Source organism: Balaenoptera physalus (assembly GCF_965194825.1).
Source record: "Balaenoptera physalus genome assembly, chromosome: Y".
In the NCBI taxonomy this organism is placed as follows: Eukaryota; Metazoa; Chordata; class Mammalia; order Artiodactyla; family Balaenopteridae; genus Balaenoptera; species Balaenoptera physalus.
The window spans coordinates 24,549,486-24,570,533 of NC_138904.1; the positions used below are offsets into that span (position 1 = coordinate 24,549,486).

The 21,048-nt window shown below is 46.9% G+C and overlaps 1 protein-coding gene and 1 pseudogene across 2 annotated transcripts in view; both read right to left on the minus strand.

Moving 5' to 3' along the window:
- Nucleotides 1–21,048, minus strand: part of LOC309653409 (acyl-CoA wax alcohol acyltransferase 2-like) — a 36,053-nt pseudogene that overhangs the window by 5,132 nt on the left and 9,873 nt on the right. The gene's annotated exons all lie outside the window — the stretch shown is intronic.
- Nucleotides 13,451–18,235, minus strand: LOC309653383 (protein WWC3-like; the record flags this gene model as incomplete). The annotated part of the gene is made up of 6 exons (XM_082448007.1): nt 13,451–13,946; nt 14,370–14,534; nt 15,370–15,562; nt 16,632–16,718; nt 17,426–17,500; nt 18,108–18,235. 6 exons carry the CDS (start codon nt 18,233–18,235, stop codon nt 13,563–13,565), a joined length of 1,032 nt encoding a protein of 343 aa, XP_082304133.1. The 3' UTR covers nt 13,451–13,562.

Here is a 21,048-nt window from a genome sequence, read left to right on the forward strand (position 1 = left end):
GGAGCTATGAAGGAGGAAAGGTTTCCACACACTAGGAAGCCCCTTCGCGGGCGGAGACTGCGGGTGGCTGAGGGGGTGAAGCTTCGGAGCCACGGAGGAGAGCGCAGCCACAGGGGTGAGGAGGGCAAAGCGGAGAGATTCCCACACAGGGGATGGGTGCCAACCAGCACTCACCAGCCCGAGAGGCTTGTCTGCTCACCTGCCCAGGGTGGGCGGGGCCTGGAGCTGAGGCTCGGGCTTCGGTCGGATTGCAGGAAGAGGACTGGGGTTGGCGGCGTGAACACAGCCTGAAGGGGGCTAGTGTGCCACAGCTAGCCGGGAGGGAGTCCAGGGAAAAAGTCTGGAACTGCATAAGGGGCAAGAGACCATTGTTTTGGGGTGCGCGAGGAGAGGGGATTCAGAGCACCGCCTAAACGAGCTCCAGAGATGGGCGTGAGCTGCGGCTGTCAGTGAGGACACCAGAGACGGCCATGAGATGCTAAGGCTGCTGCTGCAGCCACCAAGGAGCCTGTGAACAGGCACAGGTCACTATCCACACCTCCCCTCCCGGGAGCCTGTGCAGCCCGCCACTGCCAGGGTCCCGTGATCCAGGGACAACTTCCCTGGGAGAACACACGGCACACCTCAGGCTGGTGCAACGTCACGCCGGCTTCTGCAGCTGCAGGCTCGCCCCACATCCCATAGCCCTCCTTCTCCCCGGCCTGAGTGAGCCAGAGCCCCTGAATCAGCTGCTCCTTTAACCCTGTCCTGTCTGATCGAAGAACAGATGCCCTCAGGCGACCTACACGCAGAGGCATGTCCAAATCCAAAGCTGAACCACAGGAGCTGTGTGAACAAAGACGAGAAGGGAAATCTCTCCCAGCAGCCTCAGGAGCAGAGGATTAAATCTCCACAATCAACTTGATGTACCCTGCATCTCTGGAATACCTAAATAGACAACAAATCATCCCAAATTTAAGGTGGTGGACTTTGGGAGAAACTGTAGCCTTGGGGTTTGCTTTCTGCACCTATTTTCTTTCTGGTTTTATGTTTTCTTAGTTTAGTACTTAGAGTTTATTATCATTGGTAGATTTATTTATTTGGTTGCCCTCTTCCTTCTTTTTTTTTAATATATATATATATTTTTTTCTTTTCCTTTTTCTCTTTTTCTGAGTGTGTATGTGTATGCTTCTTGGTGTGATTTTCTCTGTATAGCTTTGCTTTTACCATTTGTCCTGGGGTTCTCTCTGTGCATTTTTTAGTATAGGTTTTAGCACTTGCTATAATCGGTGGATGTGTTATTTGGACTGGTTGTGCTTTTCTTTCTTTCTTTTTATTTTTCTCTGTTTAATTACTTTTTAATTTTTTAAATTTTCAATAAGTTTTTAAATTTTAGTAACTTTATTTTCCCTCCCTCCCTCCTACCTCCTCCCTCCTCCCTCTCCCTCTCCCTCCCTCTCTCTCTCTCTCTCCTTCTTTTCTCCTGAGCTGTGTGGCTGACAGGGTCTTGGTGCTCCGGCCGCGTGTCAGGCCTGTGCCTCAGAGGTGGGAGAGCTGAGTTCACGATATTGGTCCACCACAGACCTCCCGGCTCAAAGTAATATCAAATGGTGAAAGCTCTCCCAGAGACCTCCATCTCAATGCTAAGACCCAGCTCCACTCAGTGAACAGCAAGCTACAGTGCTGGACACCCCATGCCGAACAACTAGCAAGACAGGAACACAACGCCACCCATTAGCAGAGAGGTTGCCTAAAATCATACTAAGTCCACAGACAACCCAAAACACACCAGCAGACATGGCACAGCCCACCATAAAGACAAGATCCAGCCTCATCCACCAGAACACAAGCACCAGTCCCCTCCACCAGGAAGCCTACACAACCCACTGAACCAACCTTACCCACTGGGGGCAGACACGAAAAACAACAGGAACTACGAACCTGCAGCCTGCGAAAAGGAGACCCCAAACACAGTAAGTTAAGCAAAATGAGAAGACAGAGAAACACATAGCAGTTGAAGGAGCAACGTAAAAACCCACCAGACCAAACAAATGAAGAGGAAATAGTCAGTCTACCTGAAAAAAAATTCAGAGTAATGGTAGTAAACATGATCCAAATAGAATGGTGAAAATACAAGAAACGTTTAACAAGGACCTAGAAGAACTAAAGAGCAAACAATGATGAACAACACAATAAATGCAATTTAAAATTCTCTAGAAGGAGTCAATAGCACAATAACTGAGGCAGAAGAACGGATAAGTGACCTGGATGATAAAATAGTGGAAGTAACCACTGCAGAGCAGAATAAAGAAAAAAGAATGAAAAGAATTGAGGACAGTCTCGAGACCTCTGGGCAAAAATTAAACGCACCAACATTCGAATTATAGGGGTCTCAGAAGAAGAAGAGTAAAAGACAGGGTCTGAGAAACTATTTGAAGAGATTATAGTTGAAAACTTCCTTAACATGGGAAAGGAAATAGTCAACCAAGTCCAGGAAGCGCAGAGAGTCCCATACAGGATAAACCCAAGGAGAAACATGCCATGACACATATTAATCAAACTATCAGACATTGAATACAAAGAAAAATTATTAAAAGCAACAAGGGTAAAACAACAAAATACATACAAGGGAATCCCCATAAAGTTAACAGCTGATCTTTCAGCAGAAACTCTGCAAGCCAGAAGGGAGAGGCAAGACATATTTAAAGTGATGAAAGGGAAAAACCTACAACCAAGATTACTCTACCCAGCAAGGATCTCATTCAGATTCGACAGAGAAATTAAAACTTTTACAGACAAGCAAAAGCTAAGAGAATTCAGCACCACCAAACCAGCTTTACAACAAATGCTAAAGGAACTTCTCTAGGCAGAAAACACAAGAAAAGAAAAAGACCTACAATAACAAACCCAAAACAATTAAGAAAATGGGAATAGGAATGAACATACATATTGATAACTACCTTAAATGTAAATGGATTAAATGCTCCAACCAAAGAACACAGACTGCCTGAATGGATACAAAAACAGGACCCGTATATATGCTGTCTACAAGAGACCCACTTCAGACCTAGTGACACATACAGACTGAAAGCGAGGGGATGGAAAAAGATATTCCACGTAAATGGATATCAAAGGAAAGCTGGAGTAGCAATTCTCATAGCAGACAAAATAGACTTTAAAATAAAGACTATTACAAGAGACAAAGAAGGACACTACATAATGATCAAGGGATCAATCCAAGAAGAAGATATAACAATTGTAAATATTTATGCACCCAACATAGGAGCACCTCAATACATAAGGCACATACTACCAGCCATAAAAGGGGAAATTGACAGTAACACAATCATAGTACGGTACTTTAATACCCCAATTTCACCAATGGACAGATCATCCAAAATGAAAATAAATAAGGAAACACAAGCTTTAAATGATACATTAAACAAGATGGATTTCACTGATATTTATAGGACATTCCATCCAAAAACAACCGAATACATTTTCTTCTCTAGTGCTTATGGAACATTCTCCTAGATAGATCATATCTTGGGTCACAAATCAAGCCTTAGTAAATTTAAGAAAATTGAAATCATATGAAGAACCTTTTCTGACCACAACGCTATGAGACTAGATTTCAATTACAGGAAAAAAACATGTAAAAATTACAAATACATGGAGGCTAAACAATACACTACTTAATAAACAAGAGATCACTGAAGAAATCAAAGAAATCAAAAAATACCTAGAAACAAATAACAATGAAAACATGACGACCCAAAACCTATGGGATGCAGCAAAAGCAGTTCTAAGAGGGAAGTTGAGAGCAATTCAATCCTACGTCAAGAAATAAGAAACACCCCAAATAAACAACCTAACCTTACACCTAAAGCAATCAGAGAAAGAAGAACAAAAAAACCCCAAAGTTAGCAGGAGAAAAGAAATCTTAAAGATTGGATCAGAAATAAATGAAAAAGAAATGAATGACACAATAGCAAGGATCAATAAAACTAAAAGCTGGTTCTTTGAGAAAATAAACAAAATTGATAAACCATTAGCCAGACTCATCAAGAAAAACAGGGAGAAGACTCTAATCAATTGAATTAGAAATGAAAAAGAAGTAACAACTGACACTGCAGAAATACAAAGGATCATGAGAGATTAATAAAAGCAACTATATGCCAATAAAATGGACAACCTGGAAGAAATGGACAAATTCTTAGAAAAGCACAACCTTCCTAGACTGAACCAGGAAGAAATAGAAAATATAAACAGACCACTCACAAGCACTGAAATTGAGAGTGTGATTAAAAATCTTACAACAAACAAAAGCCCAGGACCAGATGGCTTCACAGGCGAATTCTACCAAACATTTAGACAAGAACTAACACCTATCCTTCTCAAACTCTTCCAAAATACAGCAGAGGGAGGAACACTCCCAAACTCATTCTACGAGGCCATCATCCTGATACCAAAACCAGACAAAGATGTCACAAAGAAAGAAAACTACAGACCAATATCACTGATGAACATAGATGCAAAAATCCTCAACAAAATACTAGCAAACAGCATCCAACAGCACATTAAAAAGATCATACACCATGAACAAGTGGGATTTATCCCAATATACACAAATCAATGTGATAAACCATATTAACAAATTGAAGGAGAAAAGCCATATGATCATCTCAATAGGTGCAGAAAAAGCTTTTCACAAAATTCAACACCCATTTATGATAAAAACCCTCCAGAATTAGGCATAGAGGGAACTTACCTCAACATAATAAAGGCCATATATGACAAACCCACAGCCAACATCATTCTCAATGGTGAAAAAATGAAACCATTTCCTCTAAGATCAGGAACAAGAGAAGATTGTCCACTCTCACGACTATTATTCCTCATACTTTCGGAAGTTTTAGCCACAGCAATCAGAGAAGAAAAAGAAAGAAACGGAATCCAAATCGGAAAAGAAGAAGTTAAGCTGTTACTGTTTGCAGATGACATGATACTATACATAGAGAATCCTACAGCTGCTACAAGAAAACTACTGGAGCTAATCAATGAATTTGGTAAAGTAGCAGGAAACAAAATTAATGCACAGAAATCTCGTGCAGTCCGATACACTAATGATGAAAAATCTGAAACAGAATTTAAGGAAACACTCCCACGTACCACTGCAACAGAAAGAATAAAATACCTTGGAATAAACCTACCTAAGGAGACGAAAGACCTGTATGCAGAAAACTGTTAAGACACTGATGAAAGAAATTAAAGATGATACAAACACATGGAGAGATATACCATATTCTTGGAATGGAAGAATCAACATTGCGAAAATGACTCTACTACCAAAAGCAAGCTACAGATTCAATGCAATCCCTATCGAACTACCAAGGGCATTTTTCACAGAACAAGCACAAAAAATTGCACAGTCTGTATGGAGCCACCAAAGATGCCGAATAGCCAAAGCAATCTTGAAAACGAAAAATGGATCTGGAGGAATCATCAGGCTCCCTGACTTCAGGCTACACTACAAAGTTACAGTAATCAAGACAGTATGGTACTGGCACAAAAACAGAAATACAGATCAATGGAACAAGATAGCCCAGAGACAAACCCACGCACATATGATCACCTTATTTTTGATAAAGGAGGCGAGAATATACAATGGAGAAAAGACAGCCTCTTCAATAAGTGGTGGTGCGAAAACTGGACAGCTACATGTAAAAGAATGAAATTAGAACACTGCCGAACACCATACGCAAAAATAAACTCAAAATGGATTAAAGACCTAAATGTAAGGCCAGACACTATAAACTCTTAGAGGAAAATATAGGGAGAACACTCTATGACATAAATCACAGCAAGATGCTTTTTGGCCCACCTCCTAGAGACGCGGAAATAAAAACAAAAATAAACAAATGGGACCTAATGAAACTTAAAAGCTTTTGCACAGCAAAGGAAACCATAAACAGGATGAAAAGACAACCCTCAGAATTGGAGAAAAAATTTGCAAATGAAGCAGCTGACAAATGATTAATCTCCCAAATTTACAAGCAGCTCAATATCAAAAAAACAAACAACCCAATCCCAAAAATGGGTAGAAGACCTAAATAGACATTTCTCCAAGAAGATATACGGATTGCCAACAAACACATGAAAGGATGCTCAACGTCACTAATCATTAGAGAAATGCAAATCAAAACTACAATGAGGGGTTTCCCTGGTAGCGCAGTGGTTGAGAGTCTGCCTGCCAATGCAGAGGACGTGGGTTCGAGCCCTCGTCTGGGAAGATCCCACATGCCGCAGAGCAGCTGGGCCCGTGAGCCACAATTACTGAGCCTGCACGTCTGGAGCCGGTGCTCTGCAACAAGAGAGGCTGCGATAGTGAGAGGCCCACGCACCGTGATGAAGAGTGGCCCCCACTTGCCGCAACTGGAGAAAGCCCTCGCACAGAAACGAAGACCCAACACAGCCAAAAATAAATAAAGAAATAAAATTAAAAACAAAAAACAACAAAAAACTACAATGAGGTGTCACCTCACACCAGTCAGATGGCCATCATCAAAAAATCTACAAACAATAAATGCTGGAGAGGGCGTGGAGAAAAGGGAACCCTCTTGCACTGTTGTTAGGAATGTAAATTGATACAGTCACTGTGGAGAACAGTACGGAGATTCCTTAAAAAACTAAAAATAGAACTACCATACGACCCAGCAATCCCACTACTGGGCATATACCCTGAGAAAACCATAATTCAAACAGAGTCATGTACCACAATGTTCACTGCAGCTGTATTTACAATAGCCAGGACATGGAAGCAACCTAAGTGTCCATCAACAGATGAATGGATAAAGAAGATATGGCACATATATACAATGGAATATTACTCAGCCATAAAAATAAATGAAACTTGAGTTATTTGTAGTGAGGTGGATGGACCTAGACTCTGTCATACAGAGTGAAGTAAGTCAGAAAGAGAAAAACAAATACCATATGCTAACACATATATATGGAATCTAAAAAAAAAAAACAAAACTGGTTCTGATGAACATAGGGGCAGGACCGGAATAAAGACGCAGACGTAGAGAATGGACTTGAGGACACGGGGAGGGGGAAGGGTAAGCTGGGACAACGTGAGAGAGTGGTATGGACATATATGCACTACCAAATGTAAAAGAGATAGCTAGTGGGAAGCAGCCGCATAGCACAGGGAGATCAGCTCGGTGCTTTGTGACCACCTACAGGGGTGGGATAGGGAGGGTGGGAGGTAGACGCAAGAGGGAGGAGATATGGGGATATATGTATATGTACAGCTGATTCACTTTGTTATACAGCAGAAACTAACACACCATTGTAAAGCAATTATACTCCAATAAAGATTTTAAAAATAATAATAAAAATAATTTTAAAAAGTGGACTTACGTGATCCAGCGTTTCCTCGTAAGTCAATTTTCATACAATATGTAGACGATTTGCTGTTGTGTTCAAACCCTTGATACATAATCAGCAAGACACCCTGTACTTGCTTCAGAAGTTAGCCTCAAAGGGATATAAAGCACCCAAAGAGTAATTACAATTTTGTGAGGCTAATGTAAAATACTTAGGATGTTCGGTATCTAAAGAAGGGGTTTCAATTGCTCTAGAGGCAATTTGGCTTTCCCTGCTCCTAAAACAAGACGGCGACTAAGGGGATTTCTAGGCCTTGCAGGCTACCACAGGAGCTGGATTCCAAATTTTTCTTTAGTGTCTTGACCATAAATAATTTGCCTAAACAATACCAACCTGAACATCTTGGTTGGGGAATAGACCTTTGCGAAGCCTCTAGTTTCTCTAAAGGGCTTCCTGGCAAAGGCCCCAGCCTCGGGGCACCCAAATTATGATTCTCCCTTTTTTCTCTTTGTGCATAAAAACAAGGGCGCCACACTAGGAGTATTAACTTTACGGCAGTCACTAATGACCAATAGGATTTTACTGCCAGCAGCTAGATCCAGTAGCTAAGGGCCTCCCCCTTGCCTCCGAGCTGTCACAGCAACAGCTGTGCTTTGTCAGACCACAGAGGAGACAGTCACGAGTCACCCTCTCACCGTCTTTGTTCCCCACTCCATGAAATCTCTACTAAACTCTCTTCACACACAACCTTATTCAGCGAGCCATTTAACGTCTCATGAGATTGTATTCCTCTCACCAAATGTAACTCTCCACAGGTGTAATGAACTTAGTCCAGTGACCTTGCTCCCAGAAGAATCAAATGGCAATAATGAAAAGTATGATTGCATTGTTTTAACTGACAATTGTTAGTCTTCTAAGATTGACCGTCAAGAAAGCCCAATGGATAATCCTGACTTTATATTATTCACTGATGGTTCATATTTAAGAGGACCTCATGGAATGTACCAGGCTAGTAACGCTGTCATTTCTCCACTGTGTATCCTTGAAAATGTGCCCTATCTAATGTCTTTTCTGCCCAACAGGCTGAACTAACAGCACGAACAAGAGCCTGTCTGTCATTTGGCAAAAAGAAAATCTGCTAACATTTACACAGACAGCCACTATACTTTTGGGGTGGCACATGATTTTGGTATGCTTTTGGAAAAAAAGAGGGGGGATTTTTAACATCCTCAGGATAGCCTACCAAAACTGGGGAACAAGTAGCAGAATTATTAGATGCAATTCTGTTGCCATGTGCACTTGCTGTTACTAAGGCATGGGGCCGTTCAAAGGCTGACGTTGCAGAAGCGAAAGGAAACTCTCTAGTCGATCATGCTGCCAAGACAGCAGCTCTGAAAAACAGCAACAGCCAACTAACCACTGTCTTTCCCTTTCAGCCTCCCAGTAACCTTACTGATATACTGCTGAAGTTTCAGAAAATGGTGTTTTCTGAAAATGGAAGGCTTTCAGAAAAAAGAAAAAGACACCTAAACACAGAATGGAGGAAGAGTCAACTAACAAACAGCTGTGGACAGGTCCAAGGGAAAGCCTATCTTTCTGTTTGGAGCTCAATATCTTATTTCACAATATATTTATGAGTTAACTCACTGGAACCCAGATAAGGTGGTATTACGAGGTAAACAATATTTTTCGAAGCCTATTTTACAGTAGCCCAGAAGGTTTACTCAAGATGTGCAACTTGTCCAAAGTATAACTCAGGGAAGCATTTACACAGTTCTCAAAGACATTTCCCATTACCTGCAGGTCTTCTTGAAATTTGGCATGTTGATTTTATACAAATGCCTCACTCACAAGGTTGTCAATACATTCTTGTTATAATTTGAATGTTTTCACATTGGGTTAAAGCATTCCCATGCAGAAAGACCACAGTGCAGTAAGTAGAGAAATCAATTTTAGAAAGAGTGATACCTCTTTGAAGAATCCCCTCAGAAATACATAGTGATAAAGGAACTCATTTTACTGGACAAATTATTAAGAAAATTTGCAAGATTTTTCCAACTATGCAGCACTTCTATTGTGTTTATAATCCCTGGTCTTCTGGTTAGTAGAAAGAACAAATGGAACAATTAAAAAACAACTGGCTAGGGGCTTCCCTGGTGGCGCAGTGGTTGAGAGTCTTCCTGCCAGTGCAGGGGACAAAGGTTCGAGCCCTGGTATGGGAAGATCCCACATGCCGTGGAGCAGCTGGGCCCGTGAGCCACAGTTACTGAGCCTGTGCATCTGGAGCCTGTGGTCCGCAACAAGTGAAGTTGCGGTGGTGAGAGGCCCGCGCACCGCGATGAAGAGTGGCCCCCGCTTGACACAACTAGACAAAGCCCTCACACAGAAACGAGGATCCAACACAACCATAAATAAATAAATAAAATAAATTTAAAAAAAACAACTGGCTAAAATTATGGAGGCTTATTCCTCACCTGGCCTAAGGCCCTTCCATTGGTTCTCCTCAACCTCAGATCCACCCCTCTTGGTAAACATCACTTCTCTCTCTTTGCGATGATCACAGGGAGAACAATGAGATTGAAGGATGGATTACATTAATTTATATTATTAAATGGGGACATATTAGCTCATGGCAGAGGCTTAACTGCATTTTTCAAAGGACATTCTAAGCTTGTGTCTGAAGCATATCATAGTAATCTATCCTCAAGCGAAGATCAGATGCCCCATGACTTACAACCAGGAGATTATGTACATTGGAACAGGCAGTATTTAAAAGACTACCTCCAGCCTAGATGCAAGGTCCCTTATCAGGTTCTTTTAACTAACTCATGTGCAGCAAAACTGAAGGGAATTGACTCTAGGATTCATGTTTCCCACCTAAAAAGGGCTCCTGCACCAGATTGGTCTATAGAGAGGACTGATGACCTCAAACTCACCTTAAAGTGATGCTCCAATAGGAAAGAAACACCAACACCAGGATGAGAAGGTGATATCAGAAATAGACAGCTATGCCAAAAGGCTGGACCTGACCCATACAGTTATTTACAACATTTTATTCTTGGTTTCTTGGACTTCTGTACACAAACCAAATGTTTTCCTATAATGGGCACAATTCTGTGCAAATTTTAGAAATCACTCCAATTGTTGGGATTATGGTCAATTACCTGCATCCGGTACTTCTGGGTTATCTTGGCGGGTTTCTCCACTCCAGGGGTCTGATTGGACAGCCCTTAGGAAATTTATTTTAGAAGAAAGAAATTATAGTTCTGTCAGGCCACTACTGATATTACTAGAGGGGACTCCCTCACTTGGCCAATAAAACATACTTATTGTGACCCTAGCCATAAATATGAGTTTTCCATTGAGGTCATTCATGCTCAGTCAGAACAATGAACTCAATTTCAATCAAAAGGCGTAAGTTTTTAATTATTAGGAGGGACTCTCCCTCAGTTATGGGATGGATTTTTATGGCTGACACAACGCTATGGTCGTCTAAGTTTAAAGACCTCCCTGCATTGGGAACAGTTAAATCACACTAAAAATCATCAGCCTGATGACACTAGGAAATCAAGTTGTGTACATTATGAAAAATGCCAATATATCATTTCCCTTAAAGACAGTGATATGTATGGAACAGGCTGAGTCAGGCGACGAGAATACAGTGGATCGCACCTAATGGAACTCAATGGCTTTGTGGGTCCAATATACGGCCCTGGCTTCCAGCCGGATGGCTAGGAAGGTGTACTTTAGGATTCCCCTGGGCTCAAGGCCACTTATGTACAAATTTAGGTATAAGTCCAGCAAGTTTACCATCAGTATGAGCCCAATGGACCAAGAGACCTGTATCTCACTGGTATGATTCCTTAGCAGTTATTTTTGTGCCTTCAGTAGGTCTGGAAGATACAGTTTCCCACATCGAAGGCTTAACAGAATTCAGTCAAAAGACCTTAAATGATAGCAACCATGCTATTAGCCTACTGAATTCTGAAGTCTCTATGATGAGAAAAGTGGTGCTATAAATTCGTTAACTTGAGGTGCCTGGTTTCCTTTCATTAACCATAATCTTTCAACGTTCCAACTACATGGTTTTTGTTGCAAAACCCCTATATATCCTGTCTCCTCCCTTATTTCTTTGGGGCAGTCTCTCAGAGCTACCTGAGAGGGTGTCTCCCAGGCTATAGTCCTCAGAAAGTCTGCCAAATAGAACAGAATTCTCAGCTTTTAGATTGTGCTTTTTTTTTTTTTTTCAGTCAACAAAGCACAATGGAACAATGGAGGAATTTTGTACGTGGACTTTATACTCGATGTCGTTGTTATATTTTCTGAGTATTACTCTACTGTTAAGTAAGAAAATGTGTTTGTTCTTAGATTTGTACTGAACTGTTTAGGAGGAATGTGTCATGATCTTGAATTAGTTTTCAAATGATTCAGAAGGAAAAAGAAGCCGGGTGCACACACACATATATACAAACAAAGAATGGAAATGTGAAGTATTAACAAAAGTGATTAGGGTATAAGTTAAACGTTGGGGAAAGGGGAAATACCAAAACTGCATCCCATGGCTGCTTACACTGATTTGGGTCAATGACTGTAAAAGTGTTACAAAGTAGAACAATCACAATTATTGGCAGCCTAATCCAAAATAATTATTCCTGATGTAATGCACTTTAATCCATTTTAGAAAGATGCCAAGGGAGGGACTGTATGTCCGCATTTGTTATGTGCTGAATAGTTTCGGAACAAAGATTTCCTCACTGGAGATACGGTGATGGGCACAACTAGGATCGGGTGAACAGAAGGGCCAAAAGGATGCTTCGCTGCTCTTAATGTCACAAACGGAGAACAACGACAAGCGTCCAAAACCTTGGGGACCCATGAAACACCCTGAGCCACACGCGGCCCTGAAGAGGGCACATGAAGCAGTAAAAATCCACCCCTTTTAGTTGTCCTTTCCTTTTAATTTAAAGTAAACAGACGTTTCCATGGTACCTGCTGTTTACAGATCTGAGGCCACTCACTTCAATTCCCTAGCGTAGGGCACACAGCCCCTCCTTCCAGGGCAGCGCCTGGTGCTGTGCAGCAAAACATCAGGGGCTCTGCGAAATCCTTTGTCCTTTTCTGCTTACCTTCAGAGGTGGGGGCTGAAGTTCCTCGGGGCCATAAGGGTCTGCCTGGCCAGCAAACGTGTGTCCGTGGATGGAGCTGACAGCAACGCAGCAGGGCTCTGGGTGCGGGGGGCTGGTCTGGGCGCAGCTGCTACAGCCACTGTCCACCGAGTCGGCTGCCAACTCCTGAAGGCGGGCATGGCAAAAGCCCCCAAGACGTTCATCAGGGCACTGACTTTACTGCTGCACCCAGGGCACAGCAGCAGAGATGCCCCATATTTGCTTCCAATGACCGAAGACGGTTGCTTTTCTCATAAAATGAAAGGCAGTTCTGTTTCGTGGGGAAGACAGAGCTACAAGGCCTTTCATTAAGAGGGTCCGTCTGTCTGTATCGCCCAATTGCAGCCGCTGAAGATGCCAGCAGCCCGGAACCCTCTCTCCCCGAGCCCTCCCAGCCTCCTGCCCATCCCTGAACACACACCCTTCTCCCCCTCTGCCATGCACTTTCCCTTCCGAAAATAAATTCCTCTCGAAAATAAATCCAGAAAAAGCTATTAGGAAGAAGTAGCAAGCTTTGGAAACATGATGCTCTTTATGGAAAACCGTGGAAGTAAAGCAAGATGAAAGTTCTGCCAGAAGGGACCCACCGGGAAGCGATTCACTCGCGGTGCCTGCCCATCTGAGCTACTCCTCTATTGCAGACACGTCTGCCCCACCCCGAGTCAAGCGTTCACCCACGGGCTGCTCCGGGGAAGAGGTAAAGGGGCATCGTATGATTCCATTTACAAGAAAGGCCCAGCACAGGCAAATCCCTGGAGATGGCACGCAGACGGGCAGTCGCCAGGGGCTGGGAGGACCAGGCGGACTGTTAATGGGTATGGGGTTTCCTTTCAGCATGACGAAAACGCCCTCAACTTGAGTGTGATGTTGGCGGTACAGCTCTGTGCCTGCGCTACAAACCAGCCAATTGTCCACTTAATGGGTGAACCATACAGTAAGGAGATTATATCCCAATAAAGCAGTTAATAAAGAAAAAGGCAAAACTTAAAGGGCCCTATTGTATTCAATCCGGGCAGAGGGAGTCCCTCAACAGTCCCCCTCTTTGAGAGAAATTCGGGGAACAGAAGGAAAGGTGAAAAGCCTGTGCGTAGAGCTGGGGTCAATGTACTGCCCTCGTGCAGACTGGCGTACAATCCCCCGTGAGAATCCCGACTTCTGGGCAAAGGTACCGAAGAGTCGCTGCACACACTCTACATCGCGTTGTGTCTGATGAACATCCCGGCTGCCTCTCCCCTGAGGGGCTGCTGGCCGCGCGCACCTCTCGGACACGGCCTCGGCCTGCTCCTCCTTGCGCTCCATCTCCAGGATCTCCTCCTCCATGTACTCCAGCTTCACCCGCTCCTCGGCCAGCTCTCTCTCCACCGCCTGCAGCTGGGCCGTGGTTCTCACCAGCAGCACCGTCACCGCGTCCTACAGGACGAAAGGGACGCTGCCAAGAAGCAGCCGAGGCCAGCGGCGTGCGGGTGGCAAAGTGGAAAGTGGGCACGTGCACGGCCCATGGGGAGCATCCCTGCTGCCGGGCTGGTGGCCGTCCCTGGCTGCTCTCCAGCAGGAAGCAGCTCACCCCCGGTTGACAGCAAGACGGTAACTTGGCCTTACCATGTAGCTCTGAGGACTCAAATTTTAAAGCAACCAAAGCATCACTCACGATCATGAACGTGTTGTGTTAAAGAATATTACCATGAATGGCCACATACATCACTACAGTCCGTTTTTATTACTTCCCTGGAAACCCTGCTTCTTCATCGCCACTGTGTTCTAAGACTAAGTCTACACACGTTTCTTAGAAACAATGTCCCCAGGAAAAGTCCGTCTCAAAGCCAGGCCACCTACTGTCTTTCCAGACGTGGTGGGTGCAGGGTCCTGGAAGTCGCTGTGTCCCAGCTGCTCGTCCTCCCGCCCGGGCAGCTCGGGGCCGGTGAACACCTGCACCGAGTACCAGCGCAGCTGCATCTCGCTCGAACCATCGTAATCAGCCAAGTTAATCTGAGCAATGCCCTGCGCGGTGTTAAAAAAAAAAAAAAGGCAGAACAGACCCTGAATGACTGCACCTTAACAACCAATGGGCATCAAGGTCACCCTTTAATCTTTTTTTTTTAATTAATTAATTTTTTTTTTGGCTGTGTTGGGTCTTCATTTCTGCACGAGGGCGCTCTCCAGTTGCGGCGAGCGGGGGCCACTCTTCATCGCGGTGCGCGGGCCTCTCACTGTCGCGGCCTCTCTCGTTGTGGAGCACAGGCTCCAGATGCACAGGCTCAGTAGTTGTGGCTCACGGGCCCAGTTGCTCCGCGGCACGTGGGATCCTCCCAGACCAGGGCTCGAACCCGTGTCCCCTGCATTGGCAGGCAGACTCTCAACCACTGCACCACCAGGGAAGCCCACCCTTTAATCTTAAGCAGAAAGAATGGAAAGTATTTCATTCTTACTAACAGGACTAAGGTAAAATGAAAGTGGTGTTAAAGTGGTGTTGGAGGATGCTAGGGAGGATGACTCTCATGTTGCTTATTCAGCTCTATTAGAAACTGCTAGGAAGGGGAGAAGGACAGAGAACAAAAGGTAACTCACAGTGAAGAAAGTGGAAACTTCAGGATTGGATCTCACCCAGACTCTGGCCTATATGTTTCCTCCCTTGCTGATTTTAATCTGTATGTTACTCTGAAACAAACTGTAACCAAACAGAAAAACAGACAGAAACTGAGGAAGAGAGACAGGAAGGAAAGCAGGATTGAGGCAGAAGACAGGAGGATAGAAAGACTGATGTCAGAGACTGACAAAAAGAGACGGGGAAAGAGGGGTGGAAGGTAGGAAGGAGAGGGTGAGGAGGGCACCATACCAGCAGTTCTTCCTGCAGCTGCGGATTCACTGAGCACATGTATAACTGAAGGGACTTCAACATCACCATGTTTGACTGCACAGGGATTTTGAAAACTTCATTAAACACCAAGGGGGCTTTCAATTCCAGAGCCTTAGAGCAGAATGTGTTTGGTGTGCCGGGGTCAAGCGGAGGCAAACCGACGCGGATGTGTCTGGAATCGAGACAGGGAGAAAAAAGCATGGACCACGTACACGAACACCCCTGTATGTTACCCTTTGGATGTGAAGAGGTAAAACTGCAAAGTCCTTTGGAAAAAGTCCTTTTCTCAACCAAAAGAGAGGCCGAAGAACTGACCTACCTTTGGAGAGAAAAAAAAAAAAAAGGAAAAGAAAAGAAAAGAAAAGAAATCAGCAAAAAGAAAACATAAAAATCAGGAATTATAACTTCAGGGGGAGTCAAACAGACTTTCTGCTTTCAGCACCTCTGTGGCAAAACATCTGCACTGATCTTTTCACGGCCCCCTGGCTCCCTCTCCAAGCTCTGCCTGCCTTGCCTCTCAGACTGCTTGCCCACCGAGGCACCCGCCGGGCTGGGCTCCCGGCCCTATCCACCCACAGCACGGAAGCCAGCACCCAGGAGAAGCTCCAGCATCAGTGGAGTGAAGTACACCATCAGGGTGAACCCTCAGCCGCTGAACACCAGGCTGCTTCCTAGGCCTTCGGGAGGCCAGTTTACAAAGACGACTCACGGAAGGGGAGGGCACCGTCGGGCCTGAACACCCATCACAGGTGGGTTCACCCACCAGGGTAAGTGGGACCTCACACCCCCATCGGGCACCCATCTCCCCACCGGAGACAACACAGATTTCCTTCTCCCTGCTCGGACAAGGATGCCTGATCCCAGCCTGAGGCCTCTTCAGGCACCTCATCAGATCTCAAGAGCCGAGTGTGGCTGTGTCGCCACCAGCCTTGTGAGCAGAATGGACGTTTTAAGCCCCAACGCTGCCGATGACGGGCACCCGGCACTTTGTCAGCATGGCCACGGCACATAACCAGCCTGGCTCCAGTAACTCCACCTGCCGCAAATAATAAACCAGCCTCTTCTTAAAACTTACAGTCCTTTAGATTTCAGACAGACATCCCCTGGCGTTTTATTCTAAATTCAGGTTCCAAGACAGTCTTTTCCCTCCCCAAACTGCCACGTGCAGCAGGTCAGCCAGTGGTGCCGTGTGGAGGAGGGCCCGGGGGGAGGACACGGCCCCCACTGGCGCGGGAGCTTACATTTTGCAGTCTTCCTTCACCACCAGCCCGGCAAAGTTCTTCAGTTGGAGCACGTTCACGAGGAGACACTCGCTGGCACTGTCATGCCTAGAAAATAAAATACACGTTCACAGGCTGCAAATGCCCCACGGTGGAGAAATCCTGCTTGAACTACCGCAGTGGTCCTCACCCCACCCCCAGGGGACCTGTGCAAAGTCGAGAGACATTTCTTACTGTCACATGGAGTGGAGTGGGGGGGCTACTGGATCTAGTGGGTGGAGGCCAGGGCTGCTGCTCAACACCCCAGAGGGCACAGGGCGGCCCCCAACCAAGAATGACCCAGCCCGAATGTCTCGAGTGCCGAGCAACACTAGGATGACAAGAGTGAGCAAAAGAAAGCTGCTGGGATGTGAACATCCTGCCTCGTTCGCCTGAACACTGCTGGTTGCTGCCTTCATAGACACTGCGGCTAGAAACCAAAATGCTTAGTGTTGCACAGCACCTGGCTACCCCAGCTCCGGCGGGAACTTCCCCGAGGGCCTGACCGTGCCCATGGGGTGACAGTCCCCAGCTGTGACTCGGTGTTGGAGGATGGCAGTGGAACCGCTCGTGCCCATCTCTCCTTCCCGCCACCTCTGTCCCTTCACCTGAGACCGCTGAGATGGGCCCGGGGGTCCCCAGGCCAGGGACAAGCAGCCGGATCACGCGGGTCCCCCCACGCCTCCTGGCCTGTGTGTGGAGGTGTGAGTCGCCGGGCGGGCCCCAATCTACCCGTTGTCTTTACGAGCAACAGGGAAGGAGCCTTCTGTACTCACAAGAATCCAACATGGATCTGGGGCCCCTCGTTACCGCAAGCGTCTCCAGGCACAGGCTCGTTGGCGTCCTCACTCCTGAGCACAACCGGAAAGGCACCGTGTTATTCCGAGGGGACCTGCTTACCTCGGGCTCCGCAAAAGCTCTCTCACACTAGGGGCGCTTCTAACTGAGAAGGGCTTTATTAAGTTGCGACATAAATAAATGCTTTAAGTGACTGACAGGGCACGGCAGGTCCCCAGGATCCATGACGTCACCTCCCAGGGTACCTGCTGACGAAGTGGCCTTTTTGAGAAAATACCTCTCAAAACCACACGTGATATTCACAACAACGTTCAAAAACATATACTTATAAAGCTTTGCAGGGGGGACTTCCCTGGTGCTCCAGTGGTTTAAGACTCTGCGCTTCCACTGCAGGGGGCGCGGGTGCGATCCCTGGTCAGGGAACTAAGATCCCGCAAGCTAAGCAGCGCAGCCAAAAAAAAAAAAAAAAAAATTTGGCGACAAGTGAAATGCATACAGATATCTGAGCTGAAAAAATGACATCAAAGGTCTCAAACAAAATAAAGCCCACAAGGGGTTTTGTCCTTGCAAAGTGATTCCTCCAGCTAAGGAAGGGGAACGGGGGGGAACATCCATTTCTAGTGAACGTCCTTTCTAGAAAAGCAGGTCTCTCTCGCACACTGGTTCTCCTTTTCCGGCTCTACTGGGCTCATGCCTTCCAACACCCAGGGCCGGAGAGAAAGCAGTCGTCCTAGATGCCCGAAGCCAGGCCAGTCCCCAGACGCCACCTGGGAGGAGATGGGGTCCATGGGGATGCTAAGGGCCCCTCCTGCATGGAGAGAAGCCAGAAGAGCTGCACCCCAGACACACACAGAGTGTCAAGCCAGACAGGTCTCGGCAGGGGTGCCTTTTGGGAAGTCAGCCCAGGGAAGCAAGAAGGTCAGCTTCTAACATTTTGGTGGCAGGTTCAAACATGCCACTGTCGCTGGCCTGTGAGTAATCGGACAGGCAGGCAGACACGCAGCACGCTCTCCGCTCCAGCCTCTGGGCGCTGTCTTCTCGGGGGGGTCACCACTGCAAGTGAGAGACACGGCCGGGCTCAGGAGGTGACAGCACGGGAGCCCAGCGCAGAGCAGAGACAAAGGCACAAAGTGGTAGAGACAGGCCAGCACGTGTGCAGATGTGTGTTTACATGCGCTCTGCTCCAGTCTTTTCTTATATTGGAAAATGGAAGAAACAGGCTTCTGGCTACTTCTTTAAAAGCTCTTTAAATGATCATCAATCTCCTTTCACCTCCTTAATGAGCGCACAGGTCAGAAGGTGGCGGGAAGGCCCTTGGCGTGGCCCTTTGAGAGAGCGTCACACAGGAAGCCTGGGAGAGAGACTTCGCCTGCACGCGGATGGCAGCGCGCTCTCCGAGAAGTGGGAGGGGGGTGTTTCCTTGACGCTGCTTGGTATTCTCCATACTTTATACAAGGAACATAGGCTACACTGCTTTATACTCAGAAGACAGAGTTTTTAAAAAGCATCAACTAACCCCCAACAAAATGGAGTGACTTTCAAGTCAGAGTACACAGAGGCACCCAGACTCGGCCTCTGCCGACGTCTCCGTGACCCCTCTGCCGCTCTAACTGCAGGGTCCTCCTCAGCAGCCCTGGGGCCAGGCTGGCTTCCAGAACTGTCTCCTGGGATTAAAAAGGACCATCACTGGGCAGCTTATTTTTGTCTCGTATCTATTTTAACCAAGAGCCCAAGACAACCACTGACATTTTCCCTTTTATCATTTCATCAACTCTTTCTACTCCTTCCCTCACAGCAACAAGTTTCTTTTAACAAAAGCAACAGAAACAGGCATGCCGTCTCCCGCTGCTAAATGTGGCGATGGACACAGGAACCTCAACACTTTCGAGAGAGGCACACACGGTTAGAACACAGGCTTAAAGCATGACGCCCCAAAGTGAGCCTCACTCCAGCATCATGATGCCTCTTGTTAATAATGCAGGCCCCTCTGGTCTCTCTATGTTCTCCGGCCATCTAAGCTCTAGAAATTGAAAATCTAGACATCTGTGCACCCTTGACACCAATGACCACCTCTTTTCTTTTTTTTTTCTTTTGGCTGCGCTGGGCCTTCTCTAGTTGTGGTGAGCGGGGGCTACTCTTCATTCCGGTGCACGGGCTTCTCAGGGCGGTGGCTTCTCTTGCTGCGGAGCATGGGCTCTAGGCATGCGGGCTTCAACAGTTGCAGCGCATGGGCTCAGTAGTTGTGGCACACAGGCCCTAGAGCGCGCGGGCTTCAGTAGTTGCAGCTCTGGGCTCAGTAGTTGTGGCTCGCGGGCTCTAGAGTGCAAGCTCAGTAGTTGTGGCGCACAGGCTGAGCTGCTCCGTGGCACGTGGGATCTTCCTGGACCAGGGCTCGAATGCGTGTCCCCTGCATTGGCAGGCGGATTCTTAACCACTGCGCCACCAGGGAAGTCCCCAACCATCTCTCTTTTCAGCCAAATTATTATTCACAGCAACAATTAAACCAAATATATTCATCAGGATACAAAACAGGGCTGTGGCCTTTGGTCTCACGATGTTAACGGCAGACAAAAGCCGACATTTCAAAGGTCTGCAGCGCCCAGTGTGGGGGCCACTGGCTCTGCCTCAGTCAGGGGCAGAAGCTGGCTCCGTCCTGGGGTGGCCAGAGGCACCGACTCTCAGATCGTAGATGACGACTCCCAAGTCCAGCTCTGCTCGTCACCCCCGCCCCATGGAAGGACCCAGAGCCCCCAGCTCTGAATTGCAGAGAGAACCCCTCAGTTCTGGGAGGCAGCTGTGAAGGAGGAAAGGTTTCCACACACTAGGAAGCCCCTTCGTGGGCGGAGAGTGAGGGTAGCAGAGTGGGGAAGCTTCGGAGCCACGGAGGAGAGCACAGCCACAGGAGTGTGGAGGGCAAAGCGGAGAGATTCCCGCACAGAGGCTCGGTGCCGAGCAGCACTCATCAGCCTGAGAGGCTTGTCTGCTCACCCGCCGGGGTGGGCGGGGGCTGGGAACTGAGGCTCGGGCTTTGGTCTGATCGCAGGGAGAGGACTGGGGTTGGCGGCGTGAACACAGCCTGAAGGGGTTAGCGTACCACAGCTAGCCGGGAGAGAGTCCGGGAAAAAGTTTGAAGCTGCCGAAGAGGCAAGAGACTTTTTCTTGACTCTTTGTTTCACGGTGCGCAAGGAGAGGGGATTCAGATCGCCGCCTAAACGAGCTCCAGAGACAGGCACGAGCCGCGGCTGTCAGCGCGGACCCCAGAGACGGGCATGAGATGCTAAGGCTGCTGCTGCTGTCACCAAGAAGCCTGTGTGCTAGCACAGGTCACTATCCACATCGCCCCTCCCGGGAGCCTGTGCGGCCCGCCACTGCCAGGGTCCCGTGATCCAGGGACAGTTTCCCCGGGAGAACACACGGTGCACCTCAGGCTACTGCAATGTCATGCTGGCCTCTGCGGCCGCAGGCTCAACCTGCATCCATACCCCTCCCTCCCCCTCGCCTGAGTGAGCCAGAGCTCCCAAAGCAGCTGCTCCTTTAACCCTGTTCTGTGTGAGCCAAGAACAGACGCCCTCAGATGACCTACATGCAGAGACGGGTCCAA